Source organism: Alosa pseudoharengus, unplaced genomic scaffold (genome assembly GCF_046254945.1).
Source record: "Alosa pseudoharengus isolate Yale_2024_CS ecotype anadromous, Long Island Sound unplaced genomic scaffold, YU_APseudo_1.1 YU_APseudo_1.1_scf_3, whole genome shotgun sequence".
In the NCBI taxonomy this organism is placed as follows: domain Eukaryota; kingdom Metazoa; phylum Chordata; class Actinopteri; order Clupeiformes; family Clupeidae; genus Alosa; species Alosa pseudoharengus.
In genome coordinates, this window is record NW_027468718.1 from 37,056,262 (window position 1) to 37,075,593 (window position 19,332).

General features: G+C 39.8%; 1 protein-coding gene across 1 annotated transcript in view; it reads right to left on the bottom strand.

Annotated features, from left to right (window-relative positions):
* The window catches only part of dgkh (diacylglycerol kinase, eta), a 205,358-nt gene that overhangs the window by 65,604 nt on the left and 120,422 nt on the right, over nt 1-19,332 (bottom strand). Inside the window, exons 16-21 of the mRNA XM_076264201.1 lie at nt 13,754-14,057; nt 13,486-13,611; nt 7,823-7,957; nt 7,377-7,500; nt 7,159-7,269; nt 5,422-5,518 (exon numbers count right to left, since the gene is read on the bottom strand). Coding sequence (XP_076120316.1) covers nt 5,422-5,518; nt 7,159-7,269; nt 7,377-7,500; nt 7,823-7,957; nt 13,486-13,611; nt 13,754-14,057 — 897 coding nt within the window. The remainder of the gene's footprint in view (nt 1-5,421; nt 5,519-7,158; nt 7,270-7,376; nt 7,501-7,822; nt 7,958-13,485; nt 13,612-13,753; nt 14,058-19,332) is intronic.

The window sequence follows — 19,332 nt, forward strand, 5'->3', positions numbered from 1 at the left end:
TTGCATCTAAGGAACATTGCACGGTTTTGTCCATCTTGTCTGGAATCCTTAATACTACTCCACCCGCTCCAACTCATTCAGAATTCTGCAGCGAGGATTATCACATGCTCCAAATCCACTAGCCATGTAACACCATTGCTTATGCAACTGCACTGGCTTCCAGTTTTCTACAGAATACATGTCAAAGTCCTGCTTCTGGCATTCAAGGTCCTACACAATTATACCCCCACCTACCTCACTGACCTCCTGGAAGTTTACACCCCTTTCCATGTCTAGGCCTACTTACACTGAGACCTTCTGAGCAGGCCTACTGCATGTCCCTAGTGTGAACCTCGGCACCCTGGGAGAGAGGGCTTTCAGCTACATCGCCCCCAAGCTGTGGAATTCACTGGCAGACTACAGTACATCAGACACTGACTTTTGTGTCAATTACAGATTTAAAACATATCTCTTCAAGATGGCTTATTATATATTTTTATGAGATGACTATAATTTAACAACCTTTTTTGTTTGTGAAGTGACCTTGGGTGTCATGAAAGGCACTTTAAATATAATGTATTATTAATATTATTATTATTATTGCACTTCCGCTTCAGTACCCTTTCACATTGTCTTTTGATGTGACGCCTTTTACATAAAAATGGCCAAAATAAATTACTTTTTTGTCATTGCCTTTAAATCTATGTTACCATGTTGCAGTTAGTGGGCTCTATTTTCCGTCCCGGCGCAATTGACTTTGTATACTCGCGCGTTTGTCTTTCCTATTTTGCAGTCAGCGCATATTGGAATTTTCCCTCCACAGGTACATGCCTGTAAATTAGGGAATTCGATTGCGCCCACGGGGGCGGTTCAGCGAAAAGACGGGGCGTGTTCCGGCGCAAACGTTCACTGTTGATATTTTGCAGTTTCAGAAAACAATTCCGCCACAGACCAGGAACTCCCTGGTCTAAAGTCTGTGGCGAAAATGCAGATGCTATTTTAAGGGCGCATGCATGACCACAGGCCTGCATGAATGAATGCGTTGCACACCAATCTACAGACACCCCCGTGCACAGACGGAAACATTCAAAGCCTTGATAATATTTATCCATTTCCCGGTTTTGTTCGTGCATTGGTGACCTAAATATTTAGTAGCGTATAAAGTACATCTACATGCAATATCTTTACAACAACGCCTAATTACGACCTATTAATCTGGACAACTTTATAGGCTACAGCCCTATAAAGGCTAAAGTTACTTTTAGTTTTGTTCCAATTTACCGTTGTGTAAGGTTTTAAGCACCATAATTTTGCCTACCTTGTTGTAGCCCATCTGAAATAACTCCAAGCTCCCTATGTTCCCTCCATCCTTTCGTTATTTTCAAAAAACGTTTTATATCCATGATGGCCTTGAAGTCTTGAGTTAGTGAATTAGCTTAAATCAGCTTTTCATGTGCTGTTAACCAGCAACAGCTGCATCCATTCATTGTTATTCTCTCTCCTGCTCAAATAAATGTTGTGCGTGAATTAAGTTGATGATAATGTGTTTACAAACTCTGCTTTACAGAAAATATTGTAAATAGTCTACTGTCACGCAGTTAATGGGATACTGTGCAGAGTTGAAAGTTAGGTCAACTTAAACGAAGCCCTTGCTTGGCCGCCTGTGCTGCGCAACGCACACTTAGCTCCTCTCATCTATACAATGTAGTTCCCACATTTCTGTAAACCATACATAATTTCAAAGAAAAATATTACCACTCGAGGGAAATCAGTGTGGTGTCCATGTGAAAAAATAGGCATAAATCTAGCGTACACATTTTCACGAATCACTGATGTGTTGATGACATAAATTAGGAAATGTTAGAGGACTTAAGGAGACGTGATGTTGAACTGCATGCCGATGCCATTTAACCCAAATGCCCAGATTAACTGACGGAAGATATGCATTGTCTATAGAGAGGTAATGTTAGATTACATTGTACATTGCAAATATATCACCATGCATTCATAACCTCGTGATTCAGTGAGAATGATCCCAAAACATCGGAAAGTATGTCTTTGTGACAATTCTGTATTACATTTTGTCAAGATGAAAAATCAATAGCTAACTGTTCCCAACTTATAGCGCTGTGAACGCTCCTGGCTGCGCCTGGCAAATACGCCACCATAATAGCAATCAGCTATGGAACAAGCGTGCCTGTTGTTAAAGGGATTGTGAGATGACGCTCTGATTAGTTTATTGCATGTTACGCCCAAACCACACCCATGATTAATGTAGCTACTTCAGACCACCCCATTTTAGATTTGCGTCGGGCGCAACAGTCAATATCCCGCCGGTAAAATAGCATCAGCACCCAAGATCCGCCCACAAAGTCACTTGCATTTTGCGCGAAGACACTTCCGTTTCAGACCATTAAAATAGGGCCCAGTATGTTATTAGGGTGCAAGCATATAACCACAAGACTCATTGTTGTGCTTAGCGCATGAAACCTCATATGATGTGACACTATGTCATATTGTGTCACACTATGGGCTCTATTTTGGCGATCAGAAATGGAAGTTCAGAGGCGTAGAGCTATATTTTGGCGATCTAAAACACACGGTCACTGGCGAATAGCTTAAATAAATTTCAGGGTTTATCCAGTCCACATAGGGGGTGGTTTTGTTGTCAGCACCTGGCGCAAAAAGGTTGGTGTCTTAATCAGTCATGGGTGTATTTTGGGGGCGTGTGATCGGGCTGGCGTTGCGGTGATGGAAACAGGAGACAGTGGTGATGTTTCTCAAAAGTAGCCAGGTTTTTATTTCCACCTTAGCAGCTGCATGCATGAACCAGTATGGAGAAAAATCGGAAAAAGAAAAGAAAAACCAAACTCCAAACAATAATCTCAAATCAATCAATGAGCTTCCAAAATATATCCAATCGACTTTGACAACCCTTTTCAATGATGGGGCAAACTGCTGCAAATCACAGAACGAGTGTTAGGTCTATTAGCAGGGGCTATCACTTGCTCACCTCAGACCATTCTACCTCCTTCTGCCTCAACCATAGTCCGACCAGAGAATTTACCTCTGCCGACTAAACCAATGCACAATCAATCAATCAATTAATTAACAAAACGCATCTTCTCCATATAAATATCCATTAATACATTCCATACCATAAAACCCAGTTTCATAACAAGGCAATCTTATTATCTAACTTCATAACCTAATACATAGCATACATAACCAGAACGTCCCCAAACACCCCTCTTGTCCTGCACACTTGACCTCTGCTTGTTCAGTACGTCACACTCCACGAACTTATAATGTTCCTTGCGACTTTCCGTCGGGTCTTTTCTCCGTCCCCAGACCAGGAAGCGCTATTGTCCGACACAATGAACAGTTTACTAAATGTCCGTGTTCCCTCAACCTTCAGTTGGCCACCCTGAAAGTAAGGCTTATTGTCCTGTATGCGTTTGTGGTTTGCAGTTGCTGCAACCATGCTGGATGCCGTTCGTGTTCGTGTGTGCAAATAAAGTGTGTTTGTAAATCACGTTGTCCGATCTTTGTATTTAGCTCCCGTATGAAATAAACTGTAGCCGTAACGGGCAACCGCACCGTTACAGGGCGTAACATATTTTAAACCAATGAAAATGACATCTGTCATTCCCTTTAACAGCAAGCAGTGCAACTTCAAACAGCGCATCGGTATTTTGATAGTCAGTGGCGCAGTTGAAGGAATCTGCTTGCCGCTGTCTGGAGCGGATAGGCCACCTTGAAGGTGCCGCTCCGTCTGGTAGGCTAGTGCCGTCTGATATTCTTTTCAAATAGCGACACCGTTGCATATCAGGTTTTGCTGGCTTTGCATTTGTGGAACCGGGTAAGATGAACGGCAAGTTTTCTTTCCATTCCTCTTAATAGGCTCGACGTTCGCGGTACAGGGTTCCCACGCCTTGTTTAAGATCAAATTCAAGGACCTTTCAAGGACTTTCCAGGCCCAATATCCTCAAATTCAAGGACCTAATGTGTCGATAAACTTCAAGCGCGGGCATGGTTAAATCATGTTACCTCAACAGACCAAGACTACCTTGTCGCAGTTTTCTTTTATTTTTGGTAATATGACAGATGGTAGGCCTATTCTATTTTTCATGTTTGTATTTTGCATAAAACTGAGCTGAAATAAACTTCTCCTAAACAAGTTAAACTCGTTACCATGAACCTGTTGGTTTATTCATCAACATGTTAAATTAAATATTTAGACAACAAACACTACACGCATGGCGGGATTATCATGACCATGGGCCCTGGGCACAAAATCGGAATGGGCCCCCCCTCCCACCCCGCGTGCATGCACGCAGGCAAGCAGGCAGGCAAATAGTAACCAACAAGCTCACTCTTGCAAAAGGACACAGTGTTTACAGGGCATAAACCCTCAATCTAACAGCTACAGATACATATGTTTTGGTGTTGTTTTTTCTCATGGATTAGCCTACCATTTTGAAAAAGTTTGAAAAATGTCAACTAGCCTACAAGCTGAAATTTGGTAGCCTAATGGATGGAATTGTAGACTACACAAAATCAGGGGTCCATCGGCAGTCCAACAGTCCATCGCCAAAATTACTGTAGCCTAACTTAAGGCATTTACTATTACCAATATTGAAAGGGAGGATAAAACAGAGTTAATCAGAGTTTGATTCCAGAGTTTCATCACTCAAGTAGACCATCAATGGGCCCATTCATCTACAAGTGTTTTCATGACTCGGGAAACAGTCGGCAAATCTTAAGACGTTTGTAAGAGGGACTTTATGACCATCTTGGCTTATGATGCTTTCGGGAAACCCGGCCCATGTCTAGGCCTACTTACAGTTTTTTTTTGCTTACTGCTTACACATAAAAAAAAAATCCAGAGCCAGAGCCAGAGTCCATACCTCAATCAGTCAAAAAAGTGAGCAGAGTGATGGCAAATGTTCCTGACTCAAAACCCGGATTGCTTTTAAAAAGGTACAGTCTAGAATCATTGTGGAGCCATGAAGAGGCTTGGTACGTATTATATGAACCATTTTGAGAGCTGTGAATGCAAATAAAGATGTTTCTATTGATTATTTAAAAAGGGTATGAATAATTTTGGACATGCCATTTTTCACAAAAATGGCAAAAAAAATGACAAATATAAATTCCAATGGAAAATCCAAAATACTAAGAGTCAGTTATCAGGCCTAATATCTGAAAAAAAACAACAACTAATTTTTAGACTAATATGTCAACCACCCATTTCCATGTTAAGCTTTTAAAATAGAATATGTTTTAATTCTTCTGGGAAGACCAAGCTATGATTAGGATTTGTAGTCTGTCCTACTGCAAAACTCCTATTGACAGCTAGAAAGGGCAAACACTTGGTCTTCATTTGAATTCCCTGTGATGACTGCCATCACTTGTTGCACTCCTTTTGAAATGCCTTACCTCCAACTGCACCTTCTGCTCCAGATTTTTGTACGTCCTCTGTAAAAGTTCCTTGGTACCCAGTACTCCATACCACATCATGTTCTTCGTACGGCTCCTATAAAACACAGATATCATACAGCATGACCAACTTCTGTAACAGATCGAAGAGTCAATAAGCGAATTACATTCGTATCCATGTGTGGAGCTCACATGTCATTCCAACTAACAGCCCAGCACTGCATCAGTTGTTGGTATAAACCCCATCAAATATCATATTTGTTATCTCTAATGACTGCTTCCAGGCTTTGATTAACCCCTAAAAAATGCCTTCGATTGGATTATATGTAATTCTCCAATTATTGTCTGATTTACTATTCACAAAGTAAGTTAAACCAGCCTCTATCTGAACAGTCACTGGGCTGTATGCAACTCCCTTTCTACTGACTGTACTCAAGATTGTAAGATCCGACCAGTGAAACATGGGCAACTTTCCCATGTCCTAGTCTCCAACTAAAATAAATAAATTAAAAGTTGAGTTACACTATGGTGAGGGGAGTAGTCTACTGTCTGTGTAGTGGAGACCAGGTACAGTTAGACACTTTTATAAACATTCAATGGGCCATATTCTTCCATGCGCTTAAGGGTGCATTCACACTAGACCATTTGGTCCGGACCAGAGTTTGTTTGGGCCGATAGTTCGGTGATTTTTGCTAATGTGAACACAGTCTACCGAACCAGGGTCCACTAGAAAATGGGGGTCTGGGGTATGGTTTGTTAGAACTCCGGTGTTCGAATGCTATCTGTTCCAAAACCAGGAAATAAACTGCCGTTTTTGCAATGTTGCCAAGCGATATTGGTAAAAAGAAGCTAGTGTTTATGACATAAACGGACCCAGGTCCGCAATCAAAAATGTAATGTGAACAGAGACTAGCTGAGTCAGGGCTAGGGGGAAGTAATCGCACTCAGGTACTGTCCAGTTAAACGGACCCAGTGTGAATGCGCCCTAAGTAAAATAAAGTGTGCAACCGTGCACTTTTCAGCCTCTGTGTATTCTGGAGTTCCTGTCAAGCGTCAACACATTAGAAAAACCATACACGGGCAAGAGAAAATTGATTAGAGTCTATACAATTTCGCTAACGGATTTGCCAAATATTACATTTGCCGATGTTATTTCCAGTGTGATTAGGTGGAGTGAGTGGTATATAGTGGGAGTAGCCCTAGGTAATCATATGCCTAATAGGCCTACAGGCATTTTTTGATTGGCTCACTGAACCTGCTTTACCTGCTGTTTTTATTCTTTTTACTCCTCTATGTTTTTATTCTTTATCCTTATATGTTAAGTGAATGTTGTACTTGCGAGCAAAGATTAACCAGAGTCAAATTCCTTGTTTGTGTATGCAAACCTGGCCAATAAAGCTGATTCTGATTTCACCTAAGTGCTGTTTTTGCCCGAATTACCTTTTTTGACTTGCACAACTTAAAAACATAAAAAATGTAAGTAAGTTGTACTTTGAGTACTTTATTAACTGAGTACTTTTTTTTACTTTTACTTGAAAGTTTCTCAAAAAGGAATTTTCACTTTTACTTGAGTACATTTAAGGGAGTAACTGTACTTTTACTTAAGTATAGATTTACAGTATACTACCCACCACTGCATGTAACTCAAAAGTGCTTTACTGGAAGCACATTAAAAAGAACTTCAGTGCAAATGGGAGACTATGGCCCACTGTGAGCAAAATGAGATAAAAGGCTCACCGGCACTTTTCTGGGTGCTCCTCACGTTTGTTATTAAACTCCAATGATATCTTGGCATCCAATCCAATTCCGAAGTAGTTGTTCATGACGCATTTCTCCATGTATCCCTCTCTGTGTGAGCAATGATTACAACTGATGATGCGGCTTGAAATCACCTGAAGGTAACATTTAGTAACTAACGTTTAAAAAATGTTAACACTTAGTAGAAAGAATCTTACAGGGAATCCAAATCAATGAAGGGGTCAATGAAGGGAGTGGCTCCAAAAGGGTCAATGTTTGCAAGTAACATCTTACTGATGATGGAGCTGCCAGCTATAGATGCAGCAAGGCCTGCCCGCAAGCCTATATTCCAAAAGTAAGACCATATTTATTGACACAAAAGGACATTGCAGGGCAGTGAATACATAGTTTATCATTTTTTTTTGTAGTGGGAGCTCATCACAGTAAATGTGTTACCAGGTGGTCAGGAATTTTGGGCAGGATACTGAAGAACAACCAGAAAATGTGTGAAAGATGGAGAAAGACTGAGAAATTACTTGACTGGACAGAATCTTGTGCCATCATGGGTACTCTGGTGTGGAACACTGTTGCTACAGTTGCACCATTACGTTTTGCTACAACTATAACATATGACTCAGATATAGTGATAATCTTATGGTGATACCTGGACATATGATACGAGTGTTGAGAACAGGAAGGTTCTCCTTGCTGGTGGTGAAGGGAGGAATTGAGAAGGAACCACAAGACTGAGTACTGCGGCTGACACGTCTCTCTGTGGGGGAGCATGGGGATGTGGCCACTAGGGGGAGGGCAAAGGAAACAACCATTGAACAGGTGTCTACAGTGTTTTCAAACATTGCCAAGGACATTTGTCAGGTTCAAGATTCAAACTAAGATATTTGAATAATTCAAGGGACAAAATGCTGGTCATTTGCATAGCAGATGAAATACCACTTACATTATTGGATCTTCAATTGAAATTACATTCTTCTTTCTCAGTACCACTAGAAACTTCAACACACTCGAAATGGGTATGACTACAGTAAGTTCAGTCCCTCTTACTTTACCTCAGCTCATACATAGCAAACATGTCTTAGACCATGCAATTAAGACAATGTGGTCTAATTGAAGCATTGCATTTCCACTTAATCAAATTAACTTTAAAACAAACATTAAGGACTGTATCAACACTTCTTGTTTCTATAACGAACAAAATATAACCATTTTTTAAAAGTTGAAGTAAAAGATCTTAGACCTCTTCCCTGCACATAAAAAAAATATTCTTTCAAATATTGTTCAAAAATTTGATAAAATCCATATTAGTGTGCACTTCCTATTTACATTCAGCTCACAGAACACAGCACTCTTGGACATTTTTTGCAGTCAGCATGCCAATTTCACCCCCCAAACTTGTGACATCAGTACCATTGTGTTTTGTGATAAAACATTTTAGAGTAGCTTTTTAACTAGCTTCTTTTGATATACCACATCTGTCAGGTGCTGTTAGATAGGTCATCTGCCAGAAACATTAGCCTATTTTCCTGTCAAAGTTTTCTCTTTGGATTCTCTGTCAGAACCCCTACTTGAACAGATTAAAACATGGGGCCTCTTGAAATTTGTCCAAAATAAACATCTTCTATCAAATACATACTTACAGAGATTAACTGATGATTTTAAAAGCATACAATTGTTTTAAACAATTTTAAATCGGAAAAGAAAAATCAGATTTTTGTCAAATATCAGAAATCATCAAGTTTCCTTTGAACATAAACCTCTTACAAGTTAAATAGAGTTCAAATAAATTTGGTACCTTTACTGAAACAGATTAAAACTTCTGGCATTCCCAAAAATTCAATACAAAATCAATCAATGGTGAATTTCTAGGCCTTCACTCTCGGCTAAGCTACTGTAGAAATTTTTCATTTTTTTCATTTTTTCCCTATTCAAACATATTTCTACAAACATTAATTGATATAAGAAACAAGAGAGTTATATAAAGGTGATAGAATTACAAAAAATACTATTTTATCACTCGGCAAGATATATTGTTACTACTATATTAATAACAGTAATACTTAGGGCTGCTGAGAGGAAATGCCATGAATCCAGAGATCGAAATGATCTTAGTGACTACAAGACTTTGCTATCATCTTTTTCGTCCACTGTTACACTTGCAAAAAAGGCATTCTATTAGAACAAGATTGAGAGCGCCACTGACAGTAGGAAACTTTTTTCAACTTTCAAGTCTCTTTCAACCTCCACCACCACCATTAGCTACTGTACTTCACTGTCAGCAGATGACTGCAACATTTTTCACTGAAAAAGTTAAAATAAGTGCTCAGCTTGATGAGCCTATAAGGAGAGTTGGCATGATGGCATTGTTGGACTCTTTCAATCCTCTTATTATGCTTCAGCAAAGTCATCAAACAACATGCTTTTTGGATCTTGTCCCGTCTACTCTTCTGCAGTCTATCACACCTGCTGTTCTGCCAGCAGTCACACGTGTTCAATACTTCACTCAGTTCTGGAATAGTTCCTTCTTTTAAACAGGCATGGGTTACGCCTGCAAAAAAGTACACTTCATTCAACTGTTGTGAATAAACTACAGACCTGTCTCCCTTCTTCCTTTCCTAGTTTTGGAGAAATTAATCTTCAACCAAGTCTTCCTATATCAGAACAACCTGCTAGACCCTATGCATTCTGGTTTCAAGAGTGGTCATTTTTCTGAAACTGCTCTTCCGTGTGTGACTGAAGCATTGAGAGTAGGTAAGTCCACTGCTCAGTCATTAGTATTAATTCTACTAGACTTATCTGCAGCTTTTGATACTGTAAACCATGACATTCTCCTTTCTACACTATCTGAACTGGGAATTTCTGGGAAAGATCTTGACTTAAATGGCGTTCTTTCAGCGAGTTTTGGAAGGGACCGGTATCAAAGTCTCATGAACTCACCACAGGTGTACCTAAGGGATCCGTATTAGGGCTCTATTTACACCACTTAGGTGAGACTATTCGCTCCCATGGATTTGACTATCACTGCTATGCGGACAATATTCAACTTTACCTATCTTTCCCACCTGAGGACTCCTTCCGTTTCCCATCTAAAACACTGGTAGCGATAGGGCATTTCTCATGGTAAAAAGATCACTAATTTTAAACCATTTACGAGACTCAAAGTAGCCTGACACTTCTTTGGTAGTATAATGAGGATCCTAACATATAAAACGAGGCATTGTCAACTTCGTAAATGTACAGATAGTTTATTAAAAAGAACTGTATACAGGCAATACTTTGAGTCATTTTCTGGTCGGCGCCATCTTGAAACAGAGGCAATACGTGAAAGCGTACAAACAGGCGATACGTGAAAGCGTTGCTGAGATATGAGCTCATTTCCTGTAACTTTGATGAAAATGATAAACTTTGACCTGTTGGTGGTGCTAGAAGATTAGACCTAGAGGTGTAGATATTGGCGTGTGTGGTAAGGACCATGCCCTGATGCCTCGTGCCAAATTTGATTTTGATTTGTGAAAGGGTTACTGAAATGTGAGTTCACTTGCTGTTTCTCTAGCTCCACCCTAGTGGTCAAAAATCTGACAAGTAACTTTTGTTGGGCTTTGCCTAAAGATCATATGCCTTGTCTTGTCAAGATTGGTTAGTGGCCTCTGAAGCTTTTCTTGTGTTCAAAAATACAAGTTGATTTCCTAATACTGCGAAGCGCTGTCCCATCTTTTTTTAAAACAATCCATATCAAACAGATCTTAGTGGATCCACAGTGGACCATGTACATGACCTTGTGGAAAAGATCGGGTGTTCTTTTCCTGTCTCACTTCAGTGTTCTCCCAGGTCTACTACGCGCTGGTCGCGTCTCCCCTTCGCATACATACACACACGCACACACACAATGTTACTGATTCAAACTTCTGTGTTCCATCTCCCCGTTTGCTACAATGTAGGATCCCATTGCAGTGAAACCGTGTGCAGAGTTGTGCTGTTCTGTGACATACATACTCACTTACTGATACCGACACTTTCTTTCACTGTTGCGTTTCTCCTGCCGTCTTCCGCATTCATGATGGTCAAACAAGAGCGCGCTATGCGCCAGTACTATTTAAAAGACTGTTTGGGTCATGGGAAATGGTGTGGGGGAGATCAAGTATTCTGTTTTTCGTGTGTATGTGTTGTCATCCGTTATCTAATTCTGTGTTGCCTGCATTGCTATAGAAAACAAACTGCTGTAGATGAGGAAATGTTATGGGGAGCCATTGGTGCCAAAAGCACTTAATTGATTTGCCAGAAAATTAAGATGTGTTACCTGTAGTTGGTTTTCTCCCAAATGTTGCATTATGGGTGAGGGCACCTATATGAAGCAGTCAGTTTGAGATATGAGGAGGAGAAAGTAACAGCTTGTTGTGAGGCTGTGGTGGTACGTTACCGTGTTGTAGAAAAATACTGGACTAAACTGCTGGCTTACTAAAGGCAATTTTCTGATAAGTATTGTCGAGGACAATTTTTTGTTGGAATTATATCCACTTTATTTTTGTTTATTTAGTAATTTTGGTTTGTTAATATTTTGCATTGTGGGAAATAAAACCCCTTTCAAACGTCAGTTGCTACTGTGACCTGTCCTTCCATCCTTCTCGAACACTTCCAACCCGTTTGCACAATCCCAAAACAGTGGTCTGCCCCGAGCAGTATCACTGTATACACATGGTTTGGCTTTAACCCTAGCAACCACCATATCAACCGCGTTATTTAGCAAAGCAACCACCATATGTACCCTAGCAACACCCTAGCAACTATCTTAATTTCCCTAACAACAACCAAGCAACCACCACCACAGCAACCAACATGATTACCCTAGCAACCAGCATAGCAACCACATTATTTGGGGGGGTTGACTATAGTGGGTACTGGGCTTGGATGGAATTAGAAATGAAACAGTGTACTGCTAATGACTACAGTCTACAAGGGTAACTTTATCATCCACAATATGACTCGTATCTGGAAATCGATCAAAACATCCTGTGGTATGAACACACTATATTTTTACTCCTCATAGTTAGTAACCCCTCTTTCCCACCTTCAATGCTAGACAGTGGCTTTAAACACTGGAAGGAGACAGGCATATACTCCATAGGGGATCTCTATGTAGATGGGAGATTTGCATCTTTTGCCAAAATTCAGGAGAAATTTGGTCTCCATAAGAATAGTTTCTTTAGATTTCTACAAATAAGGAATTATGTACAGTCACACTCACATGAATTTCCAACAGCCAGCCCCTCCTGCTTAGACAGGTGCCTTAGAAATGATTTCAACAACTATTCCATATCATTTCTGTATGACACATTACAGGCTTTCCACATACCCACAACAAGTGCAATTAAAGCTGCTTTGGAGGAGGAACTGGGATTAGAAATTTCTGATGGATTTTGGAAAATTAGCCTAGAAGAAATCCATTTTACATGCCAGACACTGCCTCATCCAATTTAAACTGATACACAGACTTTACTTACAGATTTAAAATTGTTTAAAAAATACTTCGGGTTTTAAAATCATCAGTTAACCTCTGTATGTATTTGATAGAAGAGGATAGAAGAGGAAAGAGTTTTTTTGGTAAAATTACACTGTTTATAAAGATTATGTCCCTATAGCATAGCCAAAAAAGTGTAAAAATGTGCCATTTTGGACTAAGGCCACCATATTGAAATGTTCTGCTCCAATAGGGGTTGTGAGAAGGAATCCAAAGAGAAAACTTTGACAGGAAAATTTGGCCTAATTATGTATTACCATGGAAAAGGTTAAGTGCTAAAACAGATTTCAACAAATTTGTTAACCAGATTTTGAAAGACATAAAGCCTTGCCTAAGCAATTCCACAGTCCGGGATGTATACCCGTAATTTCCTGTCCATTAACCAAGGTTTACACATTGATTTTGCTAAATTTCTTTCGCGATAAGGTTAATACACAGGGGAGGGCTATACCATTTTTTTAATTCTTTTTTCTGATTAAAGCACTGATTTGGTTCTGAATAATTGGGCTATTGGGCGCTGCAGTTAATAATACAAGGGTGCGATCAATAAATGGTTTTGTCTTTTTTTGCATAAAACACCGCTGTGCCGTTTATACACAATGCGGTTAATACACAGAAAATTACTGTATTTTTTTTAAAAAAGTAATGCATAAAGCAAACAGTAGAGGGGAGAGTGTTTACCCCTACTACACAGGAAGTAAGACGCAAATATATGGGACTGAATAACTAGTAATATATTCAATAAATAAAGAGTAGGCAGGATTTACTTCTATCATTTATCTATACTACTATCTTACAGGGTGAATACTGCAGTTCCTTGGTATCCTCATCTTTCTCACTATCCTTATCATCCTTTTTCAACTCAGGGACTGTCAGGGAATGCAGTTCTTGGTCTTCTGTATGTGTATTCTGTTCATCTACCACTGATAGAAGAGAAAAAATAACAATATTGAATATTCAGATAGTTCACAAAGTTAATTAATTAATTAACTTCAATACAAGTGGCCAACGTTGACAACTTACAATATACAGAAGAAGCCGGCTTATCTTTAAAAATCATTTTACCTTTTTCTGCCTGCTCAATGATCTGCCTCACAGCTTTCTTCAGGCTGTTGGCCCTTAGCACGAGCTGCTCACGTGGGAAGTGCTTGCATGGTGAAGAGGAATTTTTCTCAGTCACATTCTCCTCCAGCTTCTCCTTCAACTCAGTAAGGGAGGAATCACTAAGCTCCTCCTCCCCTTGAAGTCCTTCCCCCTCATCCTCCTCCTCCACAATGGGAGGTGTTGTCACTGCTGGTAGGCACATGGCCTGTGCCTCTGTATTCAGTGTCTGTAATAGGGAGTCCAGCTTCTCATTCAGAATGGCACACTGAGTGGGAGAACATGTGCAAAGGGGGGGGGGGGGGTGAATTAAAAAATTACAGGGAAATCATTTATTACAAGCTGCAATACATTCAATCTCAATCTAAATTGTTCCATACATTCTTACACTTCCCCCTCTTCAAAATGAAAACAATAATCAGATCACCGTCGGGTCAAAATTGCTATTGTCAATGACCCAAGCAAAGCTCTGACCCTACGGCAGAAGATCTGGGCTCTTCTGAAGAAGGGGGCCATCGAGCCACTAGACCAGGGGTCGTCAAATGGCGGACCGCGGTCTGAGTCCGGACCCTAACGTGATCCTATCTGGACCCAGACCATAATAATACCCTAATTTAGATTTTCAGGTAAGATTTCAAAACTGTGCTAAATGTTTTGTAGGTTAGGATAAAAGCATTTACTTCAGTAGTATCATGAACCATCATTTCGCTTGCTGCTACTCATCCAGTGAAATCTGTGCATTCTGATAAAGTCGAGTCAGTAAAGTAAAGTTACTATGGTGAAGAGACTCACTAATAGCCTGAAACGAGCAAGGAGAGGAGACGGGAAACAATCAGATGGATATCTAAGTTAGCGATAAGTAAGTTATTTTCAAATCATGGATTGCTCAAAGAGGAGAAAGCTAGACAGCGAGAACAGAGCTTTATATAACAATACGGGGGCAATACCACGCAAAACTGTCACGTCCATAACGGCAACTAAATAGGCTACCATGGCATTGTGTTGGCGTTATGGATGTGACAGTTTTGCGAGGAATTGCCCTGGACCGACTCTTCTACATATTCTGAGACAGCGCCAATTTGAAGCACCTCTACTAAGCATATATTGGCTAAGCCTACCCATTCAACAGTGAACTGAGACCACAGATTTTTTTACGATTTAAGAGGGCAATATGATTGATCCACCACAATCTAGTTAGGCCTACATCCATTCACTGTCCAACAACATGATGTTCCTGGGTTTCCAGGATTTTGGGTCAACATAAAAAAAATTAAATTAAACTTGCTGATTGATGGGTTCAAGGAACCAGCTGTGGAATATCTATCCTTGTCTCAGCTCAAATTTTATTTTAAGTTCACGTTAAGATCTTAAAAATAGCTAAGGCTACTCAGTTTTCTCCCCAATTACTCTTATTGTGCCTTATTTCTCCTCATTTCGAATGTTACCTTTTAGGCTACTTATTTTATTTCACATTAAACATTATGCCTACAACTAGGCTTCCATCCATCCATCCATCCAACCATATATATATGGTATATACAATATATGGTATACACAATGATTTTCTATGTTGTACTAATTTATATGGGATGAAATCCTTTTCATCTCTCTCTCTCTAATTAAGTTATGTGCAAGCATATAAGAAGCAGTATCCCTATATATACTGTTGGGTTGTCGAGGTTATCACACTATAACATTACAGCTACTTGTCAATATCGACTTCTTGTGCAAGGCAAGTATAACTATAGGCTATTCATTGTATTGACTCTGACACAGAATGTTTGCTCACCCCCCCGCCCCCCCCTCATCTACCACCACAAATACAATTAAATTCTGTGGGAAACATGGTACATAAATACATAACATATACATACATACACCTATACACGCACATTTAGTGCTGGGCGGTATGACCAAAAATGTATATCACGGTATTTTTCAAAATTCTTATGGTTTCACGGTATATGACGGTATTTTTTTTCATGCATAATCAGATGTTCACAGCATTTTCTACAGGTTGAGAGAGGAATTGCTGCAGTACATTGACTAAGGATGGTCTATTTTACTGTCATGATGTAGAATAACTCCACACTAGTGGTAATTAGGGCTGTAACGAAACCGAAATCGCGACATTCATATCCACGATACTGTGTCGTGGTGTGAAAAGGCAGAATCGCGACACACCCTTTCTAGTGTTTCACGCAGTGCTTTGCAGCTTATGCGGCCGCAAAAGCAACCCACAACTCCCGCTTTACTTATCGGTAGCCTACGTTGTCCAAAAACAAATAAATAAATAAATAAATAAATAAATAAATAAATAAATAAATAAATAAATAAATAATTTCATACCTCTCCTTGCTTTCATTGTAGACTATGTGTGCAACTTTACCAAACTAGAAGTAAACCCCCTCTCCTTGCCCCGCTCTCTCTCGCGCTCCCTCCCTCTCACTCTCCCTCCCTCCCTCTCCTGCTCAATGAACACGCGCGACTTAAATAAAACATTCACAATCGTGAAAGCAAGGACGCATAGACGACTAGCTAAATTACTATTAAATCCGCTTAGCATCATTAGCATGCTGCACATATTTGTTTAAAACTCTTGTATTGAAATTGACTGATCATCTAAATACCAACGTTTCCCAAAAGGGCCTGTCCCAAGGAGAACAAGTAGGGCCTATTACCTTGAAACTTAAACACACATGGGGAAACTGAACAGCCCAATCAGTAGACTATGATAGGCTAAGCTATATGCTACTTTGTTTACAATATTTCCAGGCTTCAACCAGACAGCTGAATTAAAGAGGTAGAGTTGTAATAAAAAATAGTAGGCCTAGGCTATGGGCTAATCTGCATAAAGTGTGCTGTCATAAATATCAGTCATTCAGAAAAATATTTTTATATCAGGATATAAAATAATATATATATTATATTGTAATCCTCTGGTGTTCTAAGGGAGGCTATTAAAATGTTATTTAATAAAATGTCTAGCCCCCTCCCCCCCCAAAAAAAAAAGAAAAATCGAGATTCGTATTGAACCGTGGGTCAAAAATCGTGATACAAACCGAATCGTGAGGTTGGTGTATCGTTACAGCCCTAGTGGTAATGTAGTTTTGCATGGCCCCAGAAAATGATGCTGTTTACAAAGAGCCACTCATGATTCTAATTAAGAATCTAATCAGAATGCAAAGACAATTGCATTCAAAATACAGAACTTTTACTGTGCAAATTTTACAAACATCTTAAAACCAATACAAAAAGTAGGGCAACTTGCAATAATTATACTTTTTTGAAAATTATACAATTTAAAATAAAACCTCTCTGCTAATATGCTTACTCTGTCAAATAGGCCTATCAGAAACATGCCTTATTGTTATTGTGTGGTTTACATGACGTTAGTGGTAGGCTAACGTTAACTTCATGTGGCCTGCCATGAGCTTCGGTTCGGTTCGCTAGGCAAAACATTAACAAAAACGTTCGTTTTGGTGCACTGATGACAGTCAGGATCATTTCTAACTAGCCAGCTAGTATTGATCAGTTCCTGTCTATAACATGCTTTACTTGCTACCTGGATAATTTCAGCGAATATTCTTAAGGTGAGATGAGTGATAAGATCATTAAACTTCACTGTGTTCGGTGGGTTGCTAACTAACGACATCACCTACTAGCCAGCTATAGCTGTTGAACAATCTCAATAGAATTTTTGTGACGGTAAATCCCTTTCAATGCAGTATCCCTTAACGTTTTTCCTTAACTAAAGAAACAATTTAAGGTATTCTGTGCAACACCCTTAAATAAACCCTAATTACCTAAGGAGAAATTAAGCCTTAAAGGTCATACTTCAGGGGAAAAACGAATGGTGTTTTGTGTTTACCCTAACTATGCCTCCAAGTCGCACCATGCGTGCGTGTGAAAAAAGTCCCGTCTGAAACACTGTCGCGCGGCGCAGCGTTCCAAACGTTGTGTAATCAAATACACCTGTATGGCGGTATTAAAAAATTTATATCATAACGAAAATATACACCGGTATACGGTGTGAACCGGTATACCGCCCAGCACTACGCACGTTTAACATTATGATGCTCCGGACCTTTGCTTGAGGAAATTTTCCTTAACTGGACCTCGCTGAAGGTTAATTGAATACCCCTGCACTAGATGATTATACACAAAACAGTGGATTTTATTCTACTTACTTCATTATACCAAAAAAAAGATGCCAGACTTCGTACCATACTGGATTTAAGACCTCGGAACTCAGAGCGATTGGTTTACAACCATTGACCTTAAAGATGCTTATTTCCATGTCCCCATTGCTTTCGAGGGAAGGGCAAACTAGTTTGCTCCCATTTGAGATCTTGATGACGCCAAGGATCTTCACCAGGTGCGGAGCAGCGGCACTGTCTCCACTACAGGCTCAGGGAAAATGCATTTTCCCCTACCTGGACGACTGGTTGATATGCTCTTACCCGCTTGTATATTAAGATCATTACAGCTGATTCAGAATGCTGGAGCAAGCCTGGTCTTCAATCAGCCAAAGAGGCTCCCTATTAGCCTGACGAGCCAGACTCACATTAAAATGTAGGGTCTGGGCACTCACCGTTCGCAGTGCTCAGTCCGAGGCGGGATAATCAGTTGTCTTTCAAATTCCCTCTGCACGCAATAGGACAGCGGCAGTCCCATGCGTTTCCCACCAGCGGAGCTAGTTGTCTAGTTCAAACGTTTGCCAACTTAATAAAAGCTTAACTCGTGTCACACTGTTCGCCAACAGCAACATCCATCTTATTTGTTTTCAAGTAGCAGGGAATTCAAGCCAAACCGTTGCAACTCTGCCATCAATCATTATGTTAAGCCCACCTAACGACTCTATACACGATTTCATTGGCCTGATTGAGTTTCGATTTCTGGAGCTCACAAGCCAACGGAGAGTTGCTAGACTAGCCCTAGGGGCGCTAGGGGCGCGTCTAGATTTCTAGGCTAGCTCCCTATAGTATGAAATATGAAATCTCTCACTTTGGCCTATAGGACACTGACTGGCTCTGCTCCTAGTTATTTTAATTCAATAATCAAGACATACATCCCCAACCGCCCACTACGGTCTTCTGATGAGTGTCTGTTGTGTCGACCAGTCATAAACGCTAGGTCTAATTCAAGACTCTTTTCCTCAGTGGTTCCATGTTGGTGGAATGAGGTGCCCAGTGCTCTCCGTTCCTGTGATAGTTTTGGGTCATTTAAGAGAGGTCTAAAGACATTCCTGTTCAACATGCACTTAGTTCTTTAAGCGCTTCTTATGCGCTATGGTTTGTAATATTGTTTTATTTCCGTTAGGCTGTTGTTTAATTTGACATTTTTGTTTATTATTGATATTCTCCTTAATGTAGTCTTACCATGGTATTGTTTTTATATTATTGAGTGAATTGACATTATTGTTTATTATTTATTTTTTCCCCTCATTTTCATTGCTTATTTTATTAGGCTATTGATTGAATTGACATTGTTGTTTATTATTGCTATTCTCCTTATTATATTTTGACCAACATTCTAATCTG